At 39.5% G+C, this 27,103-nt stretch overlaps 1 protein-coding gene across 2 annotated transcripts in view; it reads right to left on the reverse strand.

The window, feature by feature from the left end:
- LOC128607104 (protein NLRC5) overlaps window positions 1-27,103 on the reverse strand; it is a 252,983-nt gene that overhangs the window by 93,219 nt on the left and 132,661 nt on the right. For both annotated transcript variants that reach the window (XM_053623757.1, XM_053623750.1), the window contains exons 10-20: window positions 11,478-11,535; window positions 10,793-10,991; window positions 8,762-10,523; window positions 8,397-8,570; window positions 8,016-8,183; window positions 6,969-7,139; window positions 6,177-6,350; window positions 5,041-5,214; window positions 4,687-4,872; window positions 4,333-4,506; window positions 2,748-2,915 (exon numbers count right to left, since the gene is read on the reverse strand). In XM_053623757.1, the coding sequence (XP_053479732.1) occupies window positions 2,748-2,915; window positions 4,333-4,506; window positions 4,687-4,872; window positions 5,041-5,214; window positions 6,177-6,350; window positions 6,969-7,139; window positions 8,016-8,183; window positions 8,397-8,570; window positions 8,762-10,523; window positions 10,793-10,991; window positions 11,478-11,535 (3,408 nt within the window). The remainder of the gene's footprint in view (window positions 1-2,747; window positions 2,916-4,332; window positions 4,507-4,686; window positions 4,873-5,040; window positions 5,215-6,176; window positions 6,351-6,968; window positions 7,140-8,015; window positions 8,184-8,396; window positions 8,571-8,761; window positions 10,524-10,792; window positions 10,992-11,477; window positions 11,536-27,103) is intronic.

Below are 27,103 nucleotides of genomic sequence, written 5' to 3' on the forward strand. Positions count from 1 at the left end.
AAGTCAAATGTGAACAGCCATCTTCTGTAATACTGCCTCCTTTATACAACCTGGAGAGAGAGAGAGAGAGAGACAGAGAGAGAGAGAGAGAGAGAGAGAGAGAGGGAGAGAGAGAGGGAGAGAGAGAGGCAGAGAGAGGGAGAGAAAGAGAGAGAGAGAGATCCTGATCTCTGGTTACTGTCTGTGTAGTGTTTCAGCGGTTCTCCTGTTTTCTCCCACCATCCAAAAATATACAGAAAGGTGGATTCGCTACACTAAATTGCCCCCTAGGTGCTCACCCTGACCAGGATAAAGCACTTGAATGAAGGAATGAGTACACACACTCACAGCCTCACCAAAACTGGGCAGAAGATTGGAAAAAAACACCAGGTGATGGTTTCCCAATCCTCATCTGTCCAGTTTGGGTGAGTCTGTGTCCACTGTAGCCTCAGATGTGGTCTTCTGCTGTTGTAGCCCATCCTCAAGGTTGGATGTGTTGTGTGTTCTGAGATGCTTTTCTGCTCAGCATGTTTGTAGAGAGTGGCTATTTGTTATTTGGTTATACTGGTTACCTTCCTGTCAGTTTGAACCAGTCTGGTCCTTCTCCTCTGACCTCTCTCATCAACACGGCGTTTCCACCCACATACCTGACGCTCACTGGATGTTTTTTGTTTTCTGCACCATTCTGTATAAACCCTAGAGACTGTTGTGTGTGTGTGTGTGTGTGTGTGTGTGTGTGTGTGTGTGTGTGTGTGTGTGTGTGTGTGATCTCCCAGCACTTTCAGAAATACTCAAACCAATGCAACAGTCAAAGTCACAGAGATCACATGTTCCTCCGTTCTGATCTTTGATGTGAACATTAACTGAAGCTCATGATCTGTATCAGTATGATTTCATGCATTGTGCTGCTGCCACATGATTGGCTGGTTGGAAAATGACATGAATGATCAAGTATATAGGTGTTCCTAATAAAGTGGTCAGTGAGTATATAAAATAAGGCATGTTTTATATTATTAGTACCTTACTGCAGTCTGTACGAGTTCCACCTGAATTATGGACACGGTCATTTATTTCAAGGCCAGTCCGTGTGGAACATTAGTCTATACTCATTTTTGTGGCTCTATAGCCGTGTATACTTCCGCTATTTTCTTGCCACAGGCTTTTCTTGACCTGGTAACAGGTGTATTTAATTAAAAATCTTGTACAGTAGCACTACTTGTATTGTTCTCCGCTTGATATATCGCTTTGCTTGTATTTCCTCATTTGTACGTCTCTGTAAAAGCGTCTGCTAAATGAATAAATGTAAATGTAAATAAATGTATTTGTGACATGAGACAGAATTAAAATTAATATATAAACACATATAAATATATAAACACAGCAGGGGCGCACGGTGGCTTAGTGGTTAGCACGTTCGCCCGGCGGGGGATTCCCGCTGGGGCCCTGTGTGTGCGGAGTTTGCATGTTCTCCCCGTGCTGCGGGGGTTTCCTCCGGGTACTCCGGTTTCCTCCCCCAGTCCAAAGACATGCATGGTAGGCTGATTGGCGTGTCTAAAGTGTCCGTAGTGTATGAATGGGTGTGTGAGCGTGTATATGATTGTGCCCTGCAATGGACTGGCACCCTGTCCAGGGTGTACCCCGCCTTGTGCCCCATGCTCCCTGGGATAGACTCCAGGTTCCCCGTGACCCTGAAGAAGGAGTAAGTGGTAGAAGATGGATGGATGGATGGATAAATACAGCAACATCGAATGTACATCGAATCCCATCCAAATAGGGCTATACTCACATCCTACCCTACTCCAAGGCCCCGCCCACACATACAGTATATAGATGTTTTAGAAAATGTATTTTTTCTCTGCACATTGGTCTCCCGTCCACAAAAAAAGGTTCTTCCAAGAAACGTATTTGAAAATGGAGAAAGAAAAACTATGTTAACTCTCATCTTCAGTGAGTAGTTTATGGAGCGAGTGAAAGTGAAGTGTGATCATGTGATCCTGCTGAGAGTGCACAGACAGAACGACACTCGCACATGGACGCTTCAATTCACAGCAGCTCACACTCTCTTAATAATCATATTGCTAATAATGTTTCACACGCTGAGGCTGGCCATTGTGCTCTCTGTTAATGACACACTCCACACACCAGCTAATTACAATAATGCATGGAAATACAGATCTATATGTTTATAGTTGTTCCTTACGTGAGTTTCTGCAGTCTGTAATGTGGCTCCTGCAGCAGAGCCGAGAGATGCTTCACTTTGACGTGTTCAGGTGTGTTGTTGTTCAGATGCAGCTCCGTGTGCAGTAAGGGGTTTCTTCTGAAAATGTTAGTAAGACACTTGTAGGCTTCCTCTGCATCAGCACTTTTCCACAACCTGTAGAGAAAAATGATATCAGCAGGTTAATAACTGTGTAATGAGAGCAATAAGGAACTGATTGTTATGTGCTTTAGCTGTGCTTCAGTTTGTGTTTTCAGTGTGTATCCTTATCCAGCTATATCTGTTACACAATCAGTGCACACTAATCCTCATTTCTTAATAAAATATTCATTATCAGTCTTTACTCTTACTGTTTATAACTGTTCAAGCACAAAACTCTATCCAGCGCTGTTTCCTGGATAATCAGCAAACCCACTTAACATTACAGTGTGATATAGTGACATCAAATCATTCAAATTAAACCATTCAGCAGAATTAATCATTTTCTAATGCTAAATGCTAAAGTGATAGAAATATAGCTGTTTATGGTTATCTAGATCTTTTTTCTCACCTCAGTGTCTTCAGTGTACAGTGTGGATCCTGTAGTACATCAGTGAGCAGCTTCACTCCTGATGCTCCAGGGTCGTTCCCTCTGAGATCCAGCTCTATCAGGTGTGATGATTTCAGAGCTTCAGCCAGAGCAGCGTATCCTTCCTCTGTTATTCTGCAGTCTGAAAGTCTAAGAGGATAAAAGTACAAATAATTATCTTGATTTTTTTATGTACAAAAGCTCTCTCATTCTGGGCAAAAAATAAATGTGAGTAAATAAAAACAAATTATAATTTTGCTCATTTTTGATGATTAAAATAATTTTCTACACTAGAAAACTGTTCTGATAATTTTCTGATTTAGATTTTTTTCAATGTCTGGAGAAAACATGATGAAAACATTATGATAAAACCATAACAGCACATCATTATAATTCATTTTGTGTCTGAAATCTGAGACTTTTGTTCACTGCCAATCCCAAATACACCCATGTAGTGTGACTCCCAAATACACCCATGTAGTGTGACTCCCAAATACACCCACGTAGTGTGACTCCCAAATACACCCATGTAGTGTGACTCCCAAATACACCCATGTAGTGTGACTCCCAAATACACCCATGTAGTGTGACTCCCAAATACACCCATGTAGTGTGACTCCCAAATACACCCATGTAGTGTGACTCCCAAATACACCCATGTAGTGTGACTCCCAAATACACCCATGTAGTGTGACTCCCAAATACACCCACGTAGTGTGACTCCCAAATACACCCACGTAGTGTGACTCCCAAATATACCCATGTAGTGTGACCCCGAAATACACCCATGTAGTGTGACTCCCAAATACACCCATGTAGTGTGACTCCCAAATACACCCATGTAGTGTGACTCCCAAATACACCCATGTAGTGTGACTCCCAAATACACCCACGTAGTGTGAGTCCCAAATACACCCACGTAGTGTGACTCCCAAATATACCCATGTAGTGTGACCCCGAAATACACCCATGTAGTGTGACTCCCAAATACACCCACGTAGTGTGACTCCCAAATACACCCACGTAGTGTGACTCCCAAATACACCCATGTAGTGTGACTCCCAAATACACCCATGTAGTGTGACTCCCAAATACACCCATGTAGTGTGACTCCGGCGCTCCAGTGTCTGTGTACGAACAGATGAAGAGGATTTCTGTGAAGTCACAGATCTGTCTCAGGACATGTAAATAAATTTATGGGTAATTATTTAGTTTAGTTTAGTTTATCAGTTATACATTATTTTTTTAGTAATAGATAATTACTTAAACAATAAGTATCAGTTACATGTCTTCACTTTCAGGAAGAAGGAAACAAGGGAATCCCTGACAAACACTGTGTATGTGCGGGACTTGCAGAGTGCCCCTGTGTGCACAGGAACAGAATAAAAATACACACCTGCACACACTAAACTAACACAAACTCCTCTACACTCGCATCACAAAAAAATGAACATAACTAAAACAAACAAACAACAACAATAAAAGATGTACATAATTTAGATAACTGTAGGAGTGTTACATGTAATTACGTGTCTGGATAACGGATGAAGTGTGTATTAGACGTTACCTCACAGTCTCCAGTTTACAGTCTTTATTCTTCAGTTCTGCAGAGAGCAGCTTCACTCCTGAATCCTGAATCCTGTTCTTACTCAGATTCAGCTCCCTCAGGGTGGAGGATTCTGATCTGAGAGCTGTGAGCAGAGCTGAACATCCTTTCTCTGTCAGATTACACTCACTGAGCCTGAAAGCACAATTAATCACACTTAACTGTGGGTTTTTCTTTAGCAGTTCTGTAGCAGAGGGAGGTCTTTTCTCCTCAAACTACTCATCACTACTGAAAAAGACATGGACACTAGATGAATGATTGATAACCTAAAGACAAACCATTCAGCACAGATTTATATATCATTCAATTCCTTACTGAAGTTTTTCAGGTCTGCAGTGTGGATCCTCCAGTGGATCCTTCAGTAAAGCAGAGAGTTGCTCTACTCCTGAGTCTCCTTCTATTTTCCCACTCAGATCCAGATCCGTCTGCAGTATCGGGTTTATACCCAGAACTTCACTCAGATGATCATAAGCTTTCTGTGCATCAGGACTTTTCAGCAACCTGTAGAGAGAGAAAGAACAGAGAAATGCTAACACTAATTATATTTACACCAATGCAGTGGTACTTTTCAGTAATTGTTTGGTCCATGGTGGAAAACTAAACAGTAAAACTTTACTAATTACTCAGAATTAAGGCTGTATTTTACATGTACTGGGGGAAAGCGCTCACCTCAGTGTCAGTTTACATTCTGTATCCTTCATCAAACTCCTAATCTCCTTCATTCCTGAGTCTCCAGGGTCGTTCCCTCTGAGGTCCAGGTTTATCAGGTGTGATGAGCGGTTTGACTTCAGAGCTTTAGCCAGAGCAGTGTATCCTTCCTCTGTTATATTACAGTCTGAAAGTCTGGAGAAGGAGAATAAAGTTCATCATTCTCGGGTGGGTTTTGGGAAATGTTCATAATGCTTTGTTAACTTGTTCATGAGAATGTTCTTTCATTTAATTTCCAGAAACCCTTCATAACTAATGAAGCACATAAACTTGTTTGTAAATGACATACACCTAACAAGTTTTATTCACGTAGAATTTATCTGGAGCTTGCACGCAGTTCTACCTCAAAAATACAACGGTCAGTAATTTCAGTACAAATAAATACTCACCGATCCATTTTCCTGAACAGATGTTATTCAGGCAGTTAATTAATGATCCAGGCACATTAATTAGTCCACTTGACCAAATTACGACTTTACCAATTAATCCACATTTGGATCACTCAAATAAAAAGATATATTTTTATTTCTGTCCTAATGCTGTGTGATTGAATATAAACCCACTGTCCATCTCAGTGACGGTCAGCAGTGGTGTGCCCAGGGTTTAGTCTTATAATTTGGTGCACAACAAATGACCACAATAATATATACAATAACTTCATATTTTCTCCAAATACAATATCGTGTTGCAGGTGTTTGGTAAAATATTGAAAATATCTTTAACATTGTCCTCTATGAAACAACTTGCTTTGCAAGATTAACTTTTAATATTAGTAAACATTTTCCTCATAGTTTCCCTCTAACTGTTTTTCTTTTAAAATAATATAATTTCTTCAATCACTTCCAATACAATGTCATTTCTTTTGTAATTTTGGCCTAAATCTCTGATAATGAAGGCTGTTGGGGACACTCGCAAGACAGGTTCACATGTAACATACCTTCTGTGTTAATCTGTTCATTACTGAATACGATTCAGTGTTATTGGGAAACACACCCCTGAATGAGTTCCTGACTAATCTATTCCTACATGCTACAAATATACTTATAGTGAAGTAAAAATGTCAGTCATCTAGTAATGTATACTATTAAATGACTCACACAAGCTTCTGGAGTTTGCAGGATGAACTCTTTAGTAGAGTAGAGATCTTCTCCACTCCTGGATTTCCCAGTGTGTTCTCACTCAGGTCCAGCTCTGTCAGGTGTGAAGGGTTTGCAGTAAGAGCTGATATCAGATCAGTACAGCCTCTCTCTGTAATACCGCTCTTACTCAGCCTGCACACAGAGAACACCGCTGAGATAAACGTCTTCAAATAGAGTACAGATAACCCACCATCATGAACATGGAAAATGGAAAACACTGCTATGTCCAGGGTTGTACACACAGTGCAGTGGACTGTTTATCATCACTGTGTCAATGTGCATTAAACTTCCATCAGAGCCTCAGCAAATCACATCAAATCCAGAACCTTCAGTGCAGCAGAACTGATTCCAGCAGGAGTTTATACACCATAGGAAGAGAACTTTATAGATTTAAATATGAACACAGAGAAAAATATTCATTCCTTCATCTTTAATATGAGATTTATCCTGATCAGGGTGGTGGTGGATGCAGAGTCTATCCCAGGAACACTGGGCATGAGGTGGGAATACACCCTGTACTCCAGTCCATCACAAACATTCACACACTCATTCACACTGAGGGAGAATTTAGCACAGGGAGGTGGGAGGAAACTGGAGAACCTCGAGGAACCCACAGGGAGAGCATGTGAAACCTCACACAGACAGTCCCGAGTTCAGGATCAAACCAGGAACCCTGGAGCTGCGAGGCTTCAACACTACACCACTACCACCACAGAGAAAAAGATTAGGTGCAGAAATCAGACCCCACACCTGAGTCTCTCAGGTCTGCAGTGTGGATCCTTCAGTAGAGCAGAGAGCTGCTTCACTCCTGAGTCTCCAGATATTTTCCCACTCAGATCCAGTTCTCTCTGCAGTAAAGGGTTTGGACCCAGAACTTCAGTTAAAGAAGCACAGGCTTCCTCTGCCTCACTTTTCAACAGACTGCAGAGAAAACACACAATACAGTTACACCTACAGGTGTAGGTCGGGGGGTCAGGCTCAAACTGTGCCCGGGCCACATCAGTATTTTTGTGAGACCCTGAAGGACCGTAACTGAAGTCTTTATATATTCTTTTACTTATTTAACATGTTCTGTCAATTACCACAAATAACCTAGACTGTAAAATCATTAGAATAGGATTATTAGGAAAAAATAGAATATGTTATTTGTAAGGAAAAGAAAGGGCTGTTAAAGTGTGCACACTATTAGGTATTAACTTTTATACTGATTGTATAAAATGTTTCTATAAATGCATTCCTTTCTTTATCACATTTTATTGGATAGCAGCTGCTGTGATAAGAAAATGTATTTTACAGTAATGTTACCAATTTAACTGTTCAGATTAGAAAAACAATCATGGTTTTATTTTGTATATTTCTTCATCTCTCAGAAGTGAATTTCAGGTCACATCACTGCCACACAACACACGACTGGTTGTTAGACGCGAGTGTGAATGATATAAAGAGCAGCACACAGGTGTTGATTGTAATCTGTGTTTCAGCTCTGTGACAGGAGTCAGTGCACGCTGTACAATGGCAGTCGCTACACTACAGGTCTGCTGTGAATTCTGAATAGTGTCACAGTGTTGAGCAGTAGTGTGTTACAGGCCGTTTCAGTATTTTATTAGTTTATGTGGATCAAATGAAACGAGGCTGCAGGCCAGATTCGGATCCTATTTACCACACACGTACTTGCGTAACGTCTAAATCATAACATATTTAATATTTAATGGTAAGCACAATCATAACACATTTTCATGAATATTTTCTTCACAATAATAATGATAATAACGTATTTGTTATGTATAATTTGCTCACCTCAGTGTCTCCAGTGTACAGTGTGGATCCTGTAGTACATCAGTGAGCAGCTTCACTCCTGATGCTCCAGGGTCGTTCCCTCTGAGATCCAGCTCTATCAGGTGTGATGATTTCAGAGCTTCAGCCAGAGCAGCGTATCCTTCCTCTGTTATACTGCAGTCTGAAAGTCTACACAAAGGACAAAATAAATCCTTGCTTATTATTCCACTTCTGCAGATACATTTTTATAGTTCATGCACTTAGCACCGACCCCCATCATATTCTGTTTTTCCTGCTGTGAGTTTCTTGTTAGTAATGTTGGCAGCTCTGCAACAAGTAACGCTAGAGATGTTGTATAATGTTCAAACATTCTCTCTGTCTCAACAGGAGAGATGAACTGACCTCAGTTTCTCCAGCTTACAGTTTGGACTCTTCAGTCCAGCACAAAGCAGCTTCACTCCTGAGTCCTCCAGAGGATTACTGCTGAGATCCACCTCAGTCAGCTTGGAGGATTCTGAGCTGAGGACTGTGTGTAAAGCCGAGCAGCTTCTCTCCGTCAGGTTACACTCGCTGAGCCTGAAAGGAGAAAATGTCACATCAGAAAATGTATCAGATGTTGGTATCGGTACCAGTATCAGTAACGACGCTGCCCTATTTAGGATGAATAAATTATAAAGAGTAGTTAGGCGTACTGCTGTGAAATCCACTCAGAACAGCTCCTCTCATTCCTAAACACTGAGTTTAATAGAGAAACAGCTTTTACTTACAGAACTCTTGTGGCTTCCCGGACGACTGGTAGCAGTCTCTTAAAGCATTCATCTGACTTTATGAACTTCTGTAGCTCAAACACTTCCAGATCCTCCTCTGATGTCAGCAACACAAAGACCAGAGCAGACCACTGAGCAGGTGAGAGTTCAGCTTCAGAGAGACGTCCTGAGCTCATGTAGCTTTGGATCTCTTTCACTAGTGAATCATCATGTAACTCGTTCAGACAGTAGAACAGATTGATGGATCTCTCTGGAGATGGATTGTGTTCAAACTTGAACTTGATGTACTCAACTATGTCCTTTTGACAGTCAGAGCTGTTTCCTTTGTGTGTCAGCAGACCTCGAATGAGCTCCTGATTAGACTCCACTGAGAGGCCCAGAAGGAAGCGGAGGAAAAGATCCAAGTGTCCGTTGTCACTCTGTAAGGCCTGATCCACTGCACTCTTGAGGAAGTCAGACATTTCTGATATGTTGAGAAGACCAGAAAGATCAGTGGTTTGTTCTTTTGTTGGGTTTTTGTCAAGGAAGCAGAGAAATGCATATAATGCAGCCAAAAACTCCTGAACACTCAGATGCACAAAGCTGAACATCTTCCCCAGGTGGAGTCCAGACTCTGTTCTGAAGATTTGGGTACACACTCCTGAGTACACTGCCACTTCTCTGACATCAATGCCACACTCTCTCAGGTCTTCCTCGTAGAACATCAGGTTTCCTTTCTCCAGCTGTTGGAAAGCCAGTTTTCCCAGTGTCAGGATACTCGCTCTGGCCTGGGGAATGTCAGGGTCACAGTTCTGATGGTACTTTTGGTCCTTGTGTTTGATCTGAAAGATCAGGAAGTGTGTGAACATTTGAGTCAGAGTCTTGGGGATCTCTCCAATCTCTGCTTCACCCAACATTCTCTCTAGAACAGTGGCTGAGATCCAGCAGAAGACTGGGATGTGGCACATGATGTAGAGGCTTCTGGAAGACTTCATGTGTGTGATGATTTTATTGGACAGGCTCTGATCACTGATCCTCTTCCTGAAGTACTCCTCTTTCTGAGGATCACTGAACCCTCGTACCTCTGTTACCTGGTCTACACACTCAGGAGGGATCTGATTGGCTGCTGCTGGTCGAGTGGTTATCCAGAGGTGAGCAGAGGGAAGCAGATTCCCCTTGATGAGGTTTGTCAGCAGCACATCCACTGAGACTGACTCTGTCACATCACACAACATCTCATTCTTCTGGAAATTTAGAGGAAGTCGACACTCATCCAGACCATCAAAGATGAACAGGACTTTGTAGGTGTCACTGTCTATTACTTCCAAGTCCTTAATTTCAGGGAAAAACTGATGAAGAAGGCTCATCAGACTGAAGGTCCCCTGCTTCACCAAATTCAGCTCTCTAAAGGGAAGTGGAAACATGAAGGTGACGTCCTGATTCTCTTTCCCTTCAGCCCAGTCCAGAATGATCTTCTGCACAGAGACTGTTTTTCCAATTCCAGCTACTCCTTTAGTCAGCACACTTCTGATGGACTTGTCTTTAAAGAGCTCATTACATTTGATGGGTGTCTCCTCCGCTGCTGGTCTCCTGGACGCTGTCTCAATCTGTCTCACCTCATGTTCTTTATTGACGTCTCCACTCCCACCCTCTGTGACGTAGAGCTCTGTGTAGATCTGATTCAGAAGTGTTGATGTCCCATGCTGTGAGATTCCTTCATTAATTCTTTTACATTTATCTAGAAGTCTGGATTTGAGCTTCCGCTGATACACAGAGGCCAGCTCTAACAAACAGGAAAAATGTGATGGTCATTATTGTAATGTATGGATACTATCCACAGTGTGAAGATCAATATTAGTCACAAACTGGAATTCATTCCTAATAAATACATAAATATGATGTAAAAGAACCAAAACATTAGGATTATCTCTGGGTCATTTATTTGATTAAAAAACTGTATTCATTAGGATAAAAATCAGTATGAAAATATAGACCAGTGGCCCAGTGTGTAATTTAAAGTGATAGAATATTGTAATAATCTAAAGCTCTTACTGATCTGCAGTGTGTGAGCGAGATCTTTCTGCTTCATGTTCTTCAGGATGTGCAGTGTGATCTTCAGCACACCCTCTCTGAAACAGTGCAGATCCTCCTCCTCCTCCTCCTCAGAGCATGCTGGGAAATCAGCACTCAGTAGCTTCTTGAACCTGTTCAGCTCATTCTTCAACAGAGTGATGACTTTGTGCTCCAGCTCCTGATTTAAACAACACAATAACATCAAATTACTAAATAAATCAATAAAATGCTACATAATCTGTTATATGATTTTATACCACACTGCTGGTGAATTCTGGATTCTGATTGGTCAGAAGGTGTTAACTGGATTCATTTTCTCATTCTAATATGTTTCTATAGTAACAGCTGATTTACAGGGACTTGTACGGAGAACGCTCCACATAAATAGATTTTAAAATATGAGTAATTGTTAATATAGTAAAGTTTTCTGTAAGGAGATGTTTATTTAACATTTATGGAAGGAGTCTCCAGTGTCAGCACTTTGTACGTCAGAGGTAAAGCTGTAACTTTAAAACAGACTGAAATGCACTTTTGTCTGATTACACATAATGCTGCTGTAACTGTAAACTGTTTACTATAAACTTCACTGTAAATTACTTTAATCTACTTTTTAATTTTTAAAGGAGTGTATATTAATTACACACACACACACACACACACACACCTTGAATATGGACTCCATCCGATTTCTGCAGTCGATTTTTGGTTTCTGTTTTTGGTTTCTGTGAATAAACAAACATTGTAAATTATTCCTTTTTTTAAACCTCAGCACACATCCTACAGCTCTGATCCACACAGCTGTGATATCCGAACCCCTGAAACTCCACACACACACTCGGCTCTTATCATGGGAGAACTGGCTTCGGGCACAGGAAAGCCAGCAATGGCACTATAATGTGTGTTTCCAGTTGGGACAATTTGCACCAGGAGATAAAGCACTTGTATACCTTCTCACCTCTAGCTCCTAATTACTTATGATTACTGACAAGCAGCAAGAGTTCTTCAAGGTCACATGTTGGGTTGGGGAAGTCGGCTATGAGAGGGGATACATATGGTAGATTCACCACCACAATTTCCTCAGACAGTGGTGGTTCCTGTTGCTCTGGCAATGATGGTGTCAGAGAGAGATGAGCTGTGGCTCAGTGCAAAAACAGTGGATCTCACTCAGAACCCATTTGGACACCATCTCTAATCCTCGTATGGAGCAATTTGGACACTAGGTTAGGTTTGGGTGTTGCACTGATCTAATGGAACACAACACTGAGACTCCTCTGACCTCTAACCACACCCCCTTTGTGTGTGTCCAGCCGTACTGCTTACAGGAACACAAAAGAAAAGTGGTTCAGAATGAGTTGTGAAAATGCTAGCTATTAGCATTAAATAAATCTGTCCTACAGTGGCTGGAACAGCCCAAGCCTGAGTGTTCAGTCACGCCTTGTACTGACGAGCTTCTGGAACGCCTGGGTACAGCTCGTTTTTATTCTATCCTGGAGTTTACCAAGGGCTATTGGCAGATTCCCTTATTGACAAACTTTTCCTTTTCTACCCAGAAACCACAGGGGTGCTAACTTTTGCACTCACGTGTAGGCATAGCACAATATATTAAACCTACATGACACAAGACTAGAATAAGAGAGAAGAAGAGAGGAATACCTTTCCACAGAGGATGTTCCATCTTTAAAGTTGAGAGGATGCGTCATTGAGTGGTCACTATTATACGACACGCAGCTGGATACAGGTGAGAGACGCCTTTCCTTAGTTTCACTAGAACGAAGAAAAAGTTGTTTTAGATATTTTATCTATAAATATAGTGATTTATATCTTAGGATGACATTATGTAAATACAGCTACAGAATTTCATACTTCTTTACATATCCTCATTTGAAAGGAGCCATGTCCAGAGCGCAGTCAGTCATTACACTGCACATCTGGAGCAGAGCAGAATAAACACCTTGCTTGAAGGACTCTCAGGGGCTTGGTATCTTGGCAGTATGGGATTTATATTTTCAACCTTCTGATCAGTAGTCTAGAGTCTTGAGCACTGAGACACCACTGTCCTAACTATGCTAATGTACACTTACTGTTAGAAAGGCTTAATACCCTGACAGTGTGCTGGGCTTTAATGACTAAGTGCTTATTAGAACCGCTGGCTCCTTTAGGCCAAGACACCGCCATTATGAACGGCTTTAGAGAGGAGAACACATGGGGCTCTCCTGGATGTGGTGCAACTAGCAAACAGACATATTTTTGGGAGAGGTGCTGTCCAAAGTAATTTTACTAAAGTGTAGTAAAAGTTTCACAGTCAGTTATGTTGTGTAACGATATCATTAGAGAGAAATTCATCAAATCCATGTTCCAAATCAGATGCCAGAGTGATATAACTGGTCCATTGCTCCTTTATTTAAAGTCTCCAGAGTGCCAAATGGGGTACAGATCTGTGCCATCAACGTCCCAGTGACTGAACATCATGACGTGATCGAGGTATTTAGTGGCCACGTGGCCTGCTAAACTCCTGGTGCCTTACAAGGTAGATAATTATGTGCTGGAGTGCATTATAATGCATTAAAAGTACATGCTCGACTACTTCTAAAACTTCCTTCATTTAACACCATCTCATATCTCATGTTATGAATAGGAAGAACATGAATACATATGAATAGGAACAAATGAGAGGCTGTGATTTTAATGAGCAGGATAAGGAATACCTTTCCACAGAGGATGTTCCACCTTTAAATTCGAGAGGAGTTGGCAATGAGTGGTCACTCTTAAAGGACACACAGCTGGATACGGGAGAATTTGACCTTTCCACAGTTCCACTAAAGAGTAGAGGAAAAATTGCTTTAACGATTCGAACACTGTGATGCAGATCTCAGGATGCTTCCTGACTCCCTCAGATTGTATAATTATTAATCAGCTGCTAAAGCAATAACTCTGTTATATATAACTTTTGCCCACTGACTTCCTGAGTGCAGTTCTGTAAATCACCTAACAAGAGAATTATTATTATATTACTATTATTATTATTAGGGGATTATTATGAATAGTGTTACAACTAGAACAAATTTTCATAGCAGTTCATACGAGCTGTGAATATGATAGCAGTAATTTAAAGATTTACTAATTAATTTTAAATCAAGTAAATTCAGCACTAAATAACATTATATTGAAGCTAACATCAATTCTCCTGTCTGGAGTCATTTCTAAAGATGTTCAGAGAACTGAATGAGAAGAAGAAAGAGGAATTTTTCTACCTTTTCTGAATTCCACTAAAGAACAGAAAGAAAGGTACTTAAGCAGTTAATTTAGTAAATTGTGGGGACCTCAGGGTGCTAAACCCCTTCAAACTGTATAAACTGCTAAACCCCTCACACTGTGTAAAGTCCTCAGGAAATAAAATTTGTTTTAAAGCCTCCTGGTGTCTTGTGATGCTTTGATTTGATTCCAGTCAGTTGCTCTCTAGAACACGTTTGTCCCATCTCATAAACAACCTGGACTTTCACTCTACAGTAGCAGCTAGTTATCATCAAACATTTGCAGCTTCCTGCATGTTATTCTCACTACAGCTATCCACTGTGTGTGGAAAGATGGCTGCAGTTTGTGTGTGTGTGTGTGTGTGTGTGTGTGTGTGTGTGTGTGTGTGTCTGTGTGTTAGCGAGTGAAAGAGATTTCTCTAAAAAGACTTTATTTGAGACTTTCTGTTTTAAAAGTAAATACATCAACATACAGAAACAGATTATGACTCTCATACTATTTCAAGGTCTCTTTAAAAAGACATTCGCCATTACAGGTAATAAAATAATAATAATAAAAAGCCAGAGCAAGGCACATGCATCTCTGTCACTTCCCCTCACTGCCACCAGGGGTCTCTGTTTCACCGTTCTCCTTTTTTAAATTGTCATTAATTATTACATTACTCTGACTTTATCACGCAACTCTACTGGTCTTGGTTCTGTTGGTTCTGTTCACAGAGATTTCCGGACCTGTTCTTTCAGTTTAACAGTTTTATTTTTTTAAACACACTCGTATACTTCCTACTAGCATACATTTGATCATAACATGTAAAACCCTCGCATTTAACCGTTACCAGTATGTTGCTAGTTCATTACTAGTTTTCAGATTTGGTCCCATTTGTTGACCATTTATTAAGCGTCTCACAATGCTCACTTTTTTTTAAAAACATTTTTTAAACACTGCTTTAAAAAATAATAACATTAAATTCAGTACAATATTTCAGTCAGACCCTCCTCGATTCAGAACTTTTAACACATCCTTTATAAATATTTAGGTTAGTATATGTAAATTTCCTTTTTTAAAATTTAGAACAATCAAAGGTATCAGTAGATTACATCACATTTTTGCATTCTACATGCTTACCTTTGGATCTTGTGCTGCTCCTCTTGATGACTCATTTCAGATCTTCTGAGTTCCTCACACTCCCCCGACATTATTTCAGAAAGTCTAATGTCTGCTGTCTCAGTATTAGTTTAGCTGAGTCCTGCTGAGATAACAACAGGGGAATATAAAATTGGTATAATTTAAATTACTAATATATATATACTGTATAACCCCAATTACAGTATCTCACAAACTGAGTACACCCCTCACATTTTTGTAAATATTTGATTATATCTTTTCATGTGACAACACACTTTGTCAAGTGTCATGTGACACTTTGCTACAATGTAAAGAAGTGAGTGTACAGCTTGTGTAACAGTGTATATTTGCTGTCCCCTCAAAATAACTCAACACACAGCCATTAATGTCTAAACCGCTGGCAACAAAAGTGAGTACACCCCTAAGTGAAAATGTCCAAGGGATCCTTATAGAGTGTGGAACAGAAATGTACTCTGTGTGTCTCCATCGACTTATTTCACATTGGAGTACAACCATTTTTATTTTTTACCATTATGGACAAAACACCTGTTTCTTTTAAAACATTATCTTTAAATGTTTTTTCGACCTGTCACATCACAGCCAAACCGTGACTCAGTTTCCCAGGAGGCACCGCGAACTACAAACATGGCCGCTGAGGACTACACTTCACACACACGCATGCGCTCGCCTTCCCCGAGTTATAACTACACACACCTGCACCCAATCTCTCTCACACACACACACACACACACAGCATATAAGAGACTTTGGGAACAATAAGACTTTGTGAAGTAAACGTTCAGCTGACTTGTTCTCTACAGTTCTCATTTTTGATAAGTGACGTTGACCACTGTTTCTGCTCTCGACTCCGATTTCTGCCTTGCCTTGTTTTGTTTGTTTGCCTGATCGCCTGACCCCTGCCTGTTTCACGACCACGCACTTCGCCTTTAACCCCTTTGGAATTATTGCTTGGATTATACTGCGTTGCTCTGCATACCTGCATCTGCTTCCGTCTCCGCCCATGAAACGTGACACTACCTTCTAAACAGGAAGTGGCGTCGTGTTTATTTCTGCTTATTGTGTGTGTTAGAGATAAAGAAGAGAGAGTGGAAATATGTCAGGAATTGTTATAATGAATATGAATATTATTCCCTCTTTAATAAATAACAGCTGTAAACTTTACACACTGTGTGTAAGAAACACAGCAGGACACACAGGTCTGTTAACTTCCCTCAGGTTAAGCTACTGCGTCACACCGCGTTATTCAATAAAGATTAAAGTCAGCTGTGGAAGTGAACACAGAAATGTTCTTCATTTAGTAAATAATCCTAAAACTGACATATTACAGCTTTATATTCATGTACTCACTGCGATTCTGTTCCAAAGAGCTTCGTGTTTTTCTCGACACAAAAATTATCCGCTTTCACTTTCACTTTTGAGTCATTTCCGGTGGAGAAAAGGCGGAGTTTCAACTACAACTTCTTACAGTGTAACATCTCTCTCTCTCTCTCTCTCTCTCTCTCTCTCTCTCTTTACAGTGTAACATATCTCTCTCTCCCTCTCTCTCTCTCTCTCTTTTTACAGTGTAACATCTCTCTCTCTCTCTCTCTCTCTCTCTCTCTCACACTCACACACACACACACACACACACACACACACACACACACACTCCACTTTATATAAACACAGATCTAACACCAGCAGGAACTACACACACACACATGCTCAAACACATAAATCATAAAGAGCTGTTTAGAATATGAAAAAAGAGACATTTCTAAGAGACACAGTGGTACAGTGGGTAGAGCTGTTCCCTCACTGAGTCCCCAGTGTCTTCCTGTATCTATGTGGGTTTCTCCCACTGTACAAAAACATGCAGGTATGGCAGATGATATGGCTGTGATAAATTGGTCCTAGGTGTGAATGAGTGTGAATGAGTGTGTGTGTGTGTGTGTGTGTGTGTGTGTGTGTGTGTGTGTGTGTGTGTGGTGCCCTGTTATAGACGGAGTCCTTCCTCCTCTTGAATCCAGTGTAATCAGAGACAGTGAGAGATGGAGTCAGTGCGCCCTCTAGTGTTTCACTCTGAGCTGGATGAATAAATGACAGTAATAAAATGAACAAGAGATAAACCTCTATTAAAAATAAAAAAAGACAAATATTCATAAACAGTTAATTAAAATGTAGAATAGTAACCACACTACATTTGATTTCATCTGAATCACCTTCATATTTTAGGCCACACCTCTTACCTGAGTGTGATACAGTCAGAAACAACATCAGCAAGTCTGTCTGAGACACTAAACGCCTCCACAAAGCGATTAGAGACGCCACTGTGAGAGGATTTACAGTGGGTATAAAAGTCTACACACCCCTGTTACAATGGCAAGGTTTTGTGAAGTAAAAGAATGAAACTAAGATAAATCATGTCAAAATTTTCCCACCTTTAATGTGAAATTGCAAAGTATACAAATAAAGTGAAAAACAATCAGAAAATTTTCAGAGAAAAAAGAAAAAGAAAAAACTTACAATAGCCTGGTTGCATAAGTGTGCACACCCCTAAACTAATACTTTGTTGAAGCACCTTTTGATTTTATTACAGCACTCAGTTATTTTGTGTAAGAGTCTATCAGCGTGGCACATCTTGACCTTGGCAATATTTTCCCGCTCTTTCTTCTGAAAATATTCTAGATCCATCCATTTGTAAGGGTGTCTCCTGTGCACAGCCCGCTTCAGGTCACCCCACAGATTTTTAGATGGATTCAGGTCTGGACTCTGGCTAGGCCAATCAAAAACATTGATCTTCTTTTGGTTAAGCCGTTCCTTTGTTGGTATGAATGTATGCTTTGGGTCACTGTCTTGCTAAAAGGGAAAATTCCTTTCCATCTTCAGCTTACTAGAAGACAGCTGAATGTTTTATGCTATTGGTATTTGTACCTATTCATGATTCCCCCACCTTGATAAAAGCCCCAGTTCTGGCTGAAAAAAGCAGCCCTAAAGCATGACGCTTCCACCACCATGCTTCACCATGGGGATGGTGTTCTTTTGGTAAAGTACTTCTTCTTGTGATAAACATTCCTTTTGGAATTAGGGAATTATTATACCTTTTGGAATTGGTCTCATTAGATCATAACACATTTTGCCACATAGTTTGTGGTGATTTCTTTGAACTTAGATGTTTTGTGTGAGAAAGGACTTCCATCTAGCGACTCTACCCCATAGCCCAGACATAAATAATACAAGAGATTGTTGTTGCATGCAGAGAGTAATCAGTACTTGTCAGATATTCCTGTAGCTTCTTTAATGTTGCTGTAGGTCTCTTGGAAGCCTCCCTGGTATGTTTTTGCCTTGTCCTTTTATAAATTTTGGAGGGACATCCTGTTCTTGGTGATGCCACTGTGGTGCTCCATTTTCTCCACTTGTCGATGATGGCTTTCACAGTGTTCCATGGTAAAGTTCCATTGGAAATTCTTTTATACCTCTCTCCTGATCGATGTCTTTCAACAAGTCAGATATCATACACGCTATGTAAGCTCTTTGTGGACTAGGACTTCAGTAGTCACATAAACCAAGAAGATGTCAAGAAAATTCAACAGAAACAGCTGATCTTTACTTGGGGTTAATCTGAATAATTTCATTGATGACAGCTGTATGATAATTACAACCCCAATTCCAAAAAGTTGGGACAGTATGGAACATGCTAATACAAACAAAGAGGAGTGATTTGTAAATGTACTTTGACTTGTATTTAAACAAAAAACATATACAAATGAAGGTATTCGATGTTTTACCTAATCAAATGCATCGTTTTTTAAAGATAAATGTTTATTTTGAAATTGACGCATGCAACAAGTTCCAGTAAAGTTGGGACAGGGGCACTAGGACTAATAGCGATCTGACAAGTTGGAATAAGAAGGTGATGTGAAACAGGTGAAGTAATCGTCTAATCATAGTATATAAGGAGCCTCCAAAAAAAGTCTAGTCCTTCAAGAGCAAGGATGGGTGGAGGCTCGCCGATCTGCCAATAGATGCGTCAGTGAATAATCCGACACTTTGAGAACAACATTCCCCAGAGACAAATCGGTAGGATTTGGGGCATTAAATTCACATTAAGTTAAACATCAAATAATGTGTTTATAAAGTGTTTTCAATATAGTACAGGCTGAACTGAATTTTCAAATGACTCCTTGTTTTGTTTTTTGTTTTTTTCCATTTTCCATACTGTCCCAACTTTTTCAGAGTTGGGTTTGTATTTTTGAACATGAGACTGAATGTGATTGGTTCATTCTGAACACAGCCACACCCCCAGTTATAAAAGGCTGTGCAGACTTATGCAACCAGGTTATTGCAGCTTTTTTATTTTTCTTAAAATGTTCTTGATTGTTTTTCTACTTGATTTTTATATGTTGTAATTTCACACTGAGGGAAAAAGTTCTGACACGGTTTATCTCGGTTTCATTTTTTACATCACAAAAGCCTGCCATTTTAACAGGGGTGTATAGACTTTTTATGTCCACTGTATACATGCAGATAGCGCAACATTCAACTGGCAATAAAGCATTAAAATTATATCACTGCCTTGTTGACTGTACTAACACTTTAAGAGGTCTACAAAGCACCAAGTGCCATATGGTGTGTTAATTTAGGACACAACCCATCCATAGACTGACTCCTAATACCATTTAACAACAAACAATCATCACTGATGAGTAAAGATAAGACAGGGCTCTGTTTCCTCCTCTTATCCTGTTGAACCTCTGTGTAAGTGAAGAATTGTAAAACATATCTTCTCTATAGCCGGTGTTCTTCCTGTTCACCTCTCTGTGACCTCAGTGTAATCACATCCAGGTCACAGTGTCTTACCAAATGACTGTGTTTACATGCTCACAGTGCACACTGAAACAAGTGGCAGCAGGGAACATATCATATTTTTATGGGTGGACAAAGTGCTGAGAACTTATACCTAAGTGAAAGTATAGATAATGTGTCAAAATGTTACTCAGTTAAAAGTGAAAGAGTCCAGCCAAAAATACACTCAAGTGAAAGCAAAAAAAAAAAAAAAATAGCTACATCAAATGTACTCATGTATTATAAAGTAAAAAGTAAACATTTTTAACTGATTACATTTATTTCATGTTTTCAAGTGAAAAGTAACTTTTATTATTTTATTTAAAGTTTTATTTATTTCATTTTTAAATTCACATACTCCGGCATATTGCAACATTTTACTGAGGTAGGTCCAGAGGCGTTCCTCCTCAAGTTCCACACTGCAGTTCGGTGGATCATCCATCATCAGATGTACACAGACAGTTACAGCATTGACTATATTGTGTAGCATGAGAAGGTCACACAATATAGATAAAGGTAATAAAGGTATAAAGGTATAAGAAGGTCACACATGAAATAAAGCTTCCCCTGCCTGCCCCACGGGCTGTGAACATTAGACAAGCAACATCCACATTTTCAATGCCCTGGTCACTTCGTACCCTGAAAGTGTAAAAAGATTGGTGCATGAAACTGCCTGTTTGACTTTTTTTGTCTTGAATTAATGTCATTTGTTAAAATAGTAAGAAATATAGCTGCATCAAACAGCTTTTTATATTTAGAATTTGATTATCATAAATGTACCTTAGGGGAAAGCCAAAAGTTTCCACTGCTTCTTGAAAAAAAGCCAGCGTAGTTGAAGCAAGGTTGTTAGATGCAGCGCCCAGGTACATTATCTATGAAAGTACATGGAGACACATGATAAGCTCAATAGTTCTCTAAAAGATGGTGAATCTACTTGACAAAGGGTAACCCTTACCTTCTGTGAAAAGCCATCTACACCTCCAAAAATAACTATGTTGTAGCTGAAATGACACAGTTTTGTGAACACATCGCTTAAATTAAAGCTAACATGAATTCACTATCGACTTATTTTTTATTACTTACCGAATCAGCTTATGATTGGTGTCAATGTGCATAATTGACCGAGTAAGCCGAGCTGTGTCAAACGAGATATGACTCCCACGGTGTCGACCCGGTGCATTGAAGCTCTTACTCGGTCAAACTGCACCCGGTGTCCTTGTGTCTTAAGCGCTGCTCTCATCATTCTATAACCACAGTGAGGCATACTTTGCTTCAGAGCGGTTGCAGAAGCATCCAACTCCTCATCCGTCAGTCTGCTCGAACTGAGAGATTACATTAAAATAGAGCTCGAACTGAGAGATTACATTCCGCCATTCGTCTGTATAAGGTTCGTCTACTTATCCCTAACAGGTTGGCAATAGTGGAAACAGACAAATTCAGATCCAGCAGGTTTGCGATGTGATCAGGTGAGACTTCGAGACGTGGGCGCCCCATTGGCCCTTGTTCCTGTTGAATGATCACCATGCGGGTCTCCCTCCTGGGCACATTTTGCATAATTACAGTAAGTAGTTCTACTATTCCTGCTAAAATGTTCGGTGGAATGTTCACTGCCTCAGAAATTGAACTAAAAAAAACGACTCCTGTGAGCAAATAAATTCCATGTAATCCATGTCTAAAGGAATATGTCCAACAGCATGGTTCAGGCGAGAGCGGAATCGCTCTAAAACATAGTCCAAGAGCAAGTGCTGTGGGGAAAACAAATGGGTTTAATATCCCAGTAACTACTACAGTCCTATCATTGTAACTATAATTAGCTAGGCAATTACTAAAACCCTGTAGTTCAGCTTGGTAGGTTACTCCGCTAAATCGATTCACCTACGTAGGCTCCATGCAGATGACCAAAGCATAAACCAAGCATAGTGACTGACTAGCCAGCTAGTTTGCTAGTGGTAAAAGCTAACATAATTTCACCAAATTTGATATGAATAACAACTTTACTTGCAGAGAAAAATAACTGAGAAAACTGTATAAAAATATATACTGTCGTATTGATTAACAGTGTAACTGAACATACCGCTTGGTTCATCATCTCTTGTGGCTTGTCTGCACAATCCCACCACTACTCACACAACCACCAACGCTTTGAGCAGGTTCTGAGCAGCGTGTAATAATAGTATCGGCAATCCATTGCTCTTCCTGTGAGAACCGGATGTGAAGACTTCAATTTTTAAGACCCAAACTTTAAGACCTGAATTTTTGCAGCCTGAATTTGTGAGGTTGAAAAAATAATGTGTGGAAATATTACCTGACGAATAATGAAGATGCTATTTTTTAACAACTGAATATTTTGGAACCGTATTTTAGGAAGGTGAATGTGTGTGCATTGAATTTTGAATGCTGGAATTTTGTTTTCAATCAAAAAAATACAAACCCAATGAATAGCAGAGGAAACTAATTCAAGCACTGATACTGCTGTGTTTTCCGATTTGTGTCAAATTGCTGGGTAGAAAAATTCAAGTATTATTATTACGATAAGTTTTTATTCAGTTTATGTAATTCAAACATGCCAGGACATTTGCACAATTATACTTCCAGACTTTCCCGCCGTTTGCGCGCGCGCGCCCGGTGTTTATTCACCTCAGACTTTAGCATCGTTAGCATCTTCCACAGATCCTGATCTCCCCCGGTGCTGTAGCGATTTTAATCAGATTTAATATTGAGAAATAGTGATAAAGTCAGTAAATTCGAGCTGTAGTAAGAAAAAACAGTGATTATTGCTGCAGTTGAACAGGTAAGATACAGTTAAAGTACAGAGAAGTTAGTTAATGTAGGTTTTAACTCAGTTTATTTTCTGATCAAATCATTTCTCAGGTTTTTACCTCAACTGTGAAAAGAACTAAGAGTTTATAGTATTTTAATTCATTTTGAATGTATTGTGACAGTGAAGTTTGGAGTTTTCCCCTCAGCTATAAGTATAAATGAAGTAAATAAAAGGTATAATCTGTTAGAATGACTAATACACAGAGTTAAATCACTACATAATGTGTGTAATAAGGTACTTGATGTCAGTATGAGTGTATTGAGTACAGTAAGTTAGCCTGTAGCTGCTAGATGAATAAATGTTAATGCTACTGTATTTAAGCTAGTTAAGATAACTGACTAAACCCTTATGTTCATGTATTTTCCCCCTAATATGTATATTTACTACTTTATTCAGGTACAACATTACAATCTCTTTCAGTTCAATACAAATTTATTTCAGTACAAAATTCTATTTTAAAATGAGAAAAGCAAGTAATGCTTCTGAAACTTACCAAATAGCCGCTATTAAAAACAGATCAGTCATTAAATCAGCATATTGCTGGGGTTACATTACATTCTCACAATCCAGCTGTCACTATTTATTTATTAAACACACACTGTTCACTCCTTCATCTGGTTACATAAACAAACCTCCATATTGAAGACATATTAACCCTTAAACGTATAAATGTTTGGCCAATAGTTATTAAATATTCAGATCTTTAGCGAGCCGGAGTATATATCTAACACGGATGGATCTCTAAACTGCCCCAATAGTATAAAACTGCCCTAATATTTTATTAACATTAACATTTTAACATATTAACACATTAACGTATTTTATTAACATTAATAATAAAATAAAGCACATTTCCATATATTTTTACATTTTATTTGTCATCAAATGTCTTCAACAACAATAAGAAAACAAAAACACATTTAAATATAAAACATTTTCATTTACACCATGAATGAAACACATTCGTAATAAATGAAAACTATCGCGCATCAACATTTTTTTGGGGCACTCTTTGTAAATTGATTTCTAATTTGTGGAATTTTATTAGTAGGCTGGTTTTTTCTATGAGAACAATAGTCATAAATGACACTGACTCTCTGGTGGTCATTGCAGCATGGCTGGCCACACCCACAGCAACGCTCCACTGTTTTGGATCAAGTGATGATGGGCAAATCATTTATCTCATTTTATACAAGGGCTTATTGCTCAAGGGCCCAGCAGTGGCAGCTTGGCAGTGCTGGCATTTTAACTCACAACCTTCCGATCAGTAGTCCAACGTCTTAACCTCTGAGCCACCACTGACCCCATGGTTGTAGTCTAGAATCATCACATTCTTCCCTCATTGACCTCTTTTTAGTCATGTATGCTGGATAAAAATACAACCACCTTGGGGTTTTTTTGGCACATGGGACACCATGGCTTGCTTTTGGCAAAAAACCAAACAGGCTTGATCCCAGAGGTCTCCTGTTACAGGCAGGAAATGCAGGCAGAACTTCTGGCTTGTCTTTAGCGTACTGTCCCCAGCAAGATAATTTGTTTGCAGAGCAAATCACCCGTGGGTTTTGCACTTGTAAACCAGTTTACAACTTGGCTCTACCAATTTCTTCACTACAAGCTCTGCCAATCCCGTACATCGCCCGATCGCCTTCAGGACGAAACAGTTTCATGTCGTATTTATCCGTTTATTTGGGCATGTACTGCCAGAAACTGCAACGTCCTCTGAATGGGATGAGCTGCTCATCAACTGTCACATACGCACCAACATTGTAGTCTTTCCTGCAATTTTCAATGAAGGCTTTCCAGAGTGATCTGAATCACGTCTCACCTGACGTGTGTCACGATCATCAAATCTCATGAATACAATCTGTTCAAACATATTGATGCCGAATGCAGCTTTGAATATTGGCCTCCCCCTGTGACCGCTGGACCAGACAGATCTCAGCGACTCGTGCTCAGAGAGATAGACACCAAGCACTGTTATAATTAGTGATTGGTGGGAAACCTCAGTTTGGTGAGGAAATAACAGAAAATTATACTTTCCTATTGTCATAAATGACTTGACTAATACACTCTTTCCTTAGTGGTTCTGAGCTTCCTACTTATAGCATTAAAGGTTCCTTCACAAGGACAAACCGAAGAACCTGAAGGGTTTATGGTTGTAGGACAGTTCTATCTACTGTTTCTTTTCATTTAGATCTATCATACAATTTATAGCATGCTACGTTAGCATTTAATCAGACCTTAAGGGACTGCTGTGTTTAGTGCTGCATCTTGCATCACTCTCTAGACCAGATTCAGGTCCACAATCAGTCTGGATTGATTACTGCTTACACAACTAGAGACGGAGATCCCTCACCCAGAGTCACATTCATATAGCAAGCATTCATATATTCATATACAATCTGCAAACAAAGGCAGAACATATACAATTTTAGTCATGTTCTAAATAGAAGTACGCAGACACTATATCGTGAAACATTACAAAAAAATCAAAATGGGGTCGCTTCATTCAGTCTCTCCAACATACAGCAGTATCAGATCTATAATAACAGTCAAGTCAGTTAAAGCCAAATTACCCAACAACACAATGTTTTTTCTTTCTTTTTAATTTTCATAAATAGGCAGCCTATGTTTTATCATTAGATATTCTGAAATGTTCAGCTGCCCAAGTACAAATCTCCCATCACTCAGAATAACATTATATCACATTTAACCAGGGACGTTATTGTATTTACTGATATTTTCTCCTTTATTATGGAAAATATGGATTGTTTCAAAAAAGCCAAGTTAATTCAACATAAATATGGGACAATGTTCTTATCCATCTCAAAAGGATTTTTCAAAAAGTTTATAACTCTTGTAATGGTCTCTGATGATGTCTATTGAGTGTGCCACTCTTCTGGATCCTATCTGGCAGCCCTCCTGTTCCTTCCCATGTGTACAGGTCACCTTAATTTGCTTGTCTTCCTCTGGGATGTGACTAAGGATACGCATTTCCAACAGCTTGCATTTCTGCACTCATCACACTGACTTAACATGCAGTAGGGACTATCTGGACTGCAGACCACAGCTTCAATAAAATGCTTGCCTTGGGATAACATGCTGCACACAGTCAAGGGATAACTTTATATTTTCATGGTATCGGGAAAAGCAAACATTTCTTGGAGAGTCTGAACAACGGAACACACGAGACGGTCGAAGTTCACGTTTGAAACAGCAGTAGGCCTCTAGAATTGACAGTCAAATGGTGTTTCTGAATCTTCTTTTTTACTCCTCTCTCTCTAACCGTGACCACATCCCTCATCCCTGGTGCTTGCCTTGAAATGCATCTCTTTCATAGAATTCCTGAACATGATCAACAGTACTTGTGGCAGTCACATGATTTGTTTTTTTCCTCTCTGGAAGAAGGCACAGTGACATGCCAATTTTTTTCCCTCTCTGCTCATGGTCACTGTTAATTGAGTTAAAATAATAGCAATGAGACAAACTGTTGGTTAATTGATAAATAAACAGCATAAAATATTTATTTTTAAATATCTTAAACAATAAAGAGTCCTAATTAAAAGTAGACTAACACGAAAATGATCCATATTAGGAAAAAGGCTAATAGATTTCTAAGGAAATAGCGAACTAAGCTTAATGTCAAATTGATATTAAATGCAACCCATAGTAATGAAACATTATTTCATTTCTCATTTTATTTATATTTTATGAATTTATTATAATATCTATTTTTTTATATTAAGTTATTTATTTGCAACTAAGCACATTTTCGCTTTTTACATTTAATTAGTATATTGTTGTTTGTTTATCAGTTCCTTTTGAGACCCGTTCCCCCAGTACAGTGTTGCCATGTCTGCTGATAATATTGTTTTCTAGGAGGGTTTAAATCAAAACATGGAAACTGCAGGTGACTGCTCTGATGATATCTGGCAACCCTGAGTTTAATTGAAGAGAATGGAGTTGTGTATTAGAGTTGGTGAAGGGAGTGAAGGCGAGCAGCAGTGTCCTGTATGTTTACAGACTGAACAGGTGCTAATCTGGATTATGATTGGTGAGGAATTTTGGACTTCCTGTAGTTTTTAATCCGACTGTATTCTACAACTCCGAACAGGTCTCTCGCACCGGTGCTCCTAAATATTTATTCACAGTCGCACAAAATACTTTTCAGTCGCAAACGCGAGTGAAATGGTCGCACTGTAGAGCCCTGAGTTATCCTAGGCAATGTTTTGTGTGTGTTTTTTCCCAAC

This window comes from Ictalurus furcatus, chromosome 4 (assembly GCF_023375685.1).
Source record: "Ictalurus furcatus strain D&B chromosome 4, Billie_1.0, whole genome shotgun sequence".
NCBI lineage: Eukaryota > Metazoa > Chordata > Actinopteri > Siluriformes > Ictaluridae > Ictalurus > Ictalurus furcatus.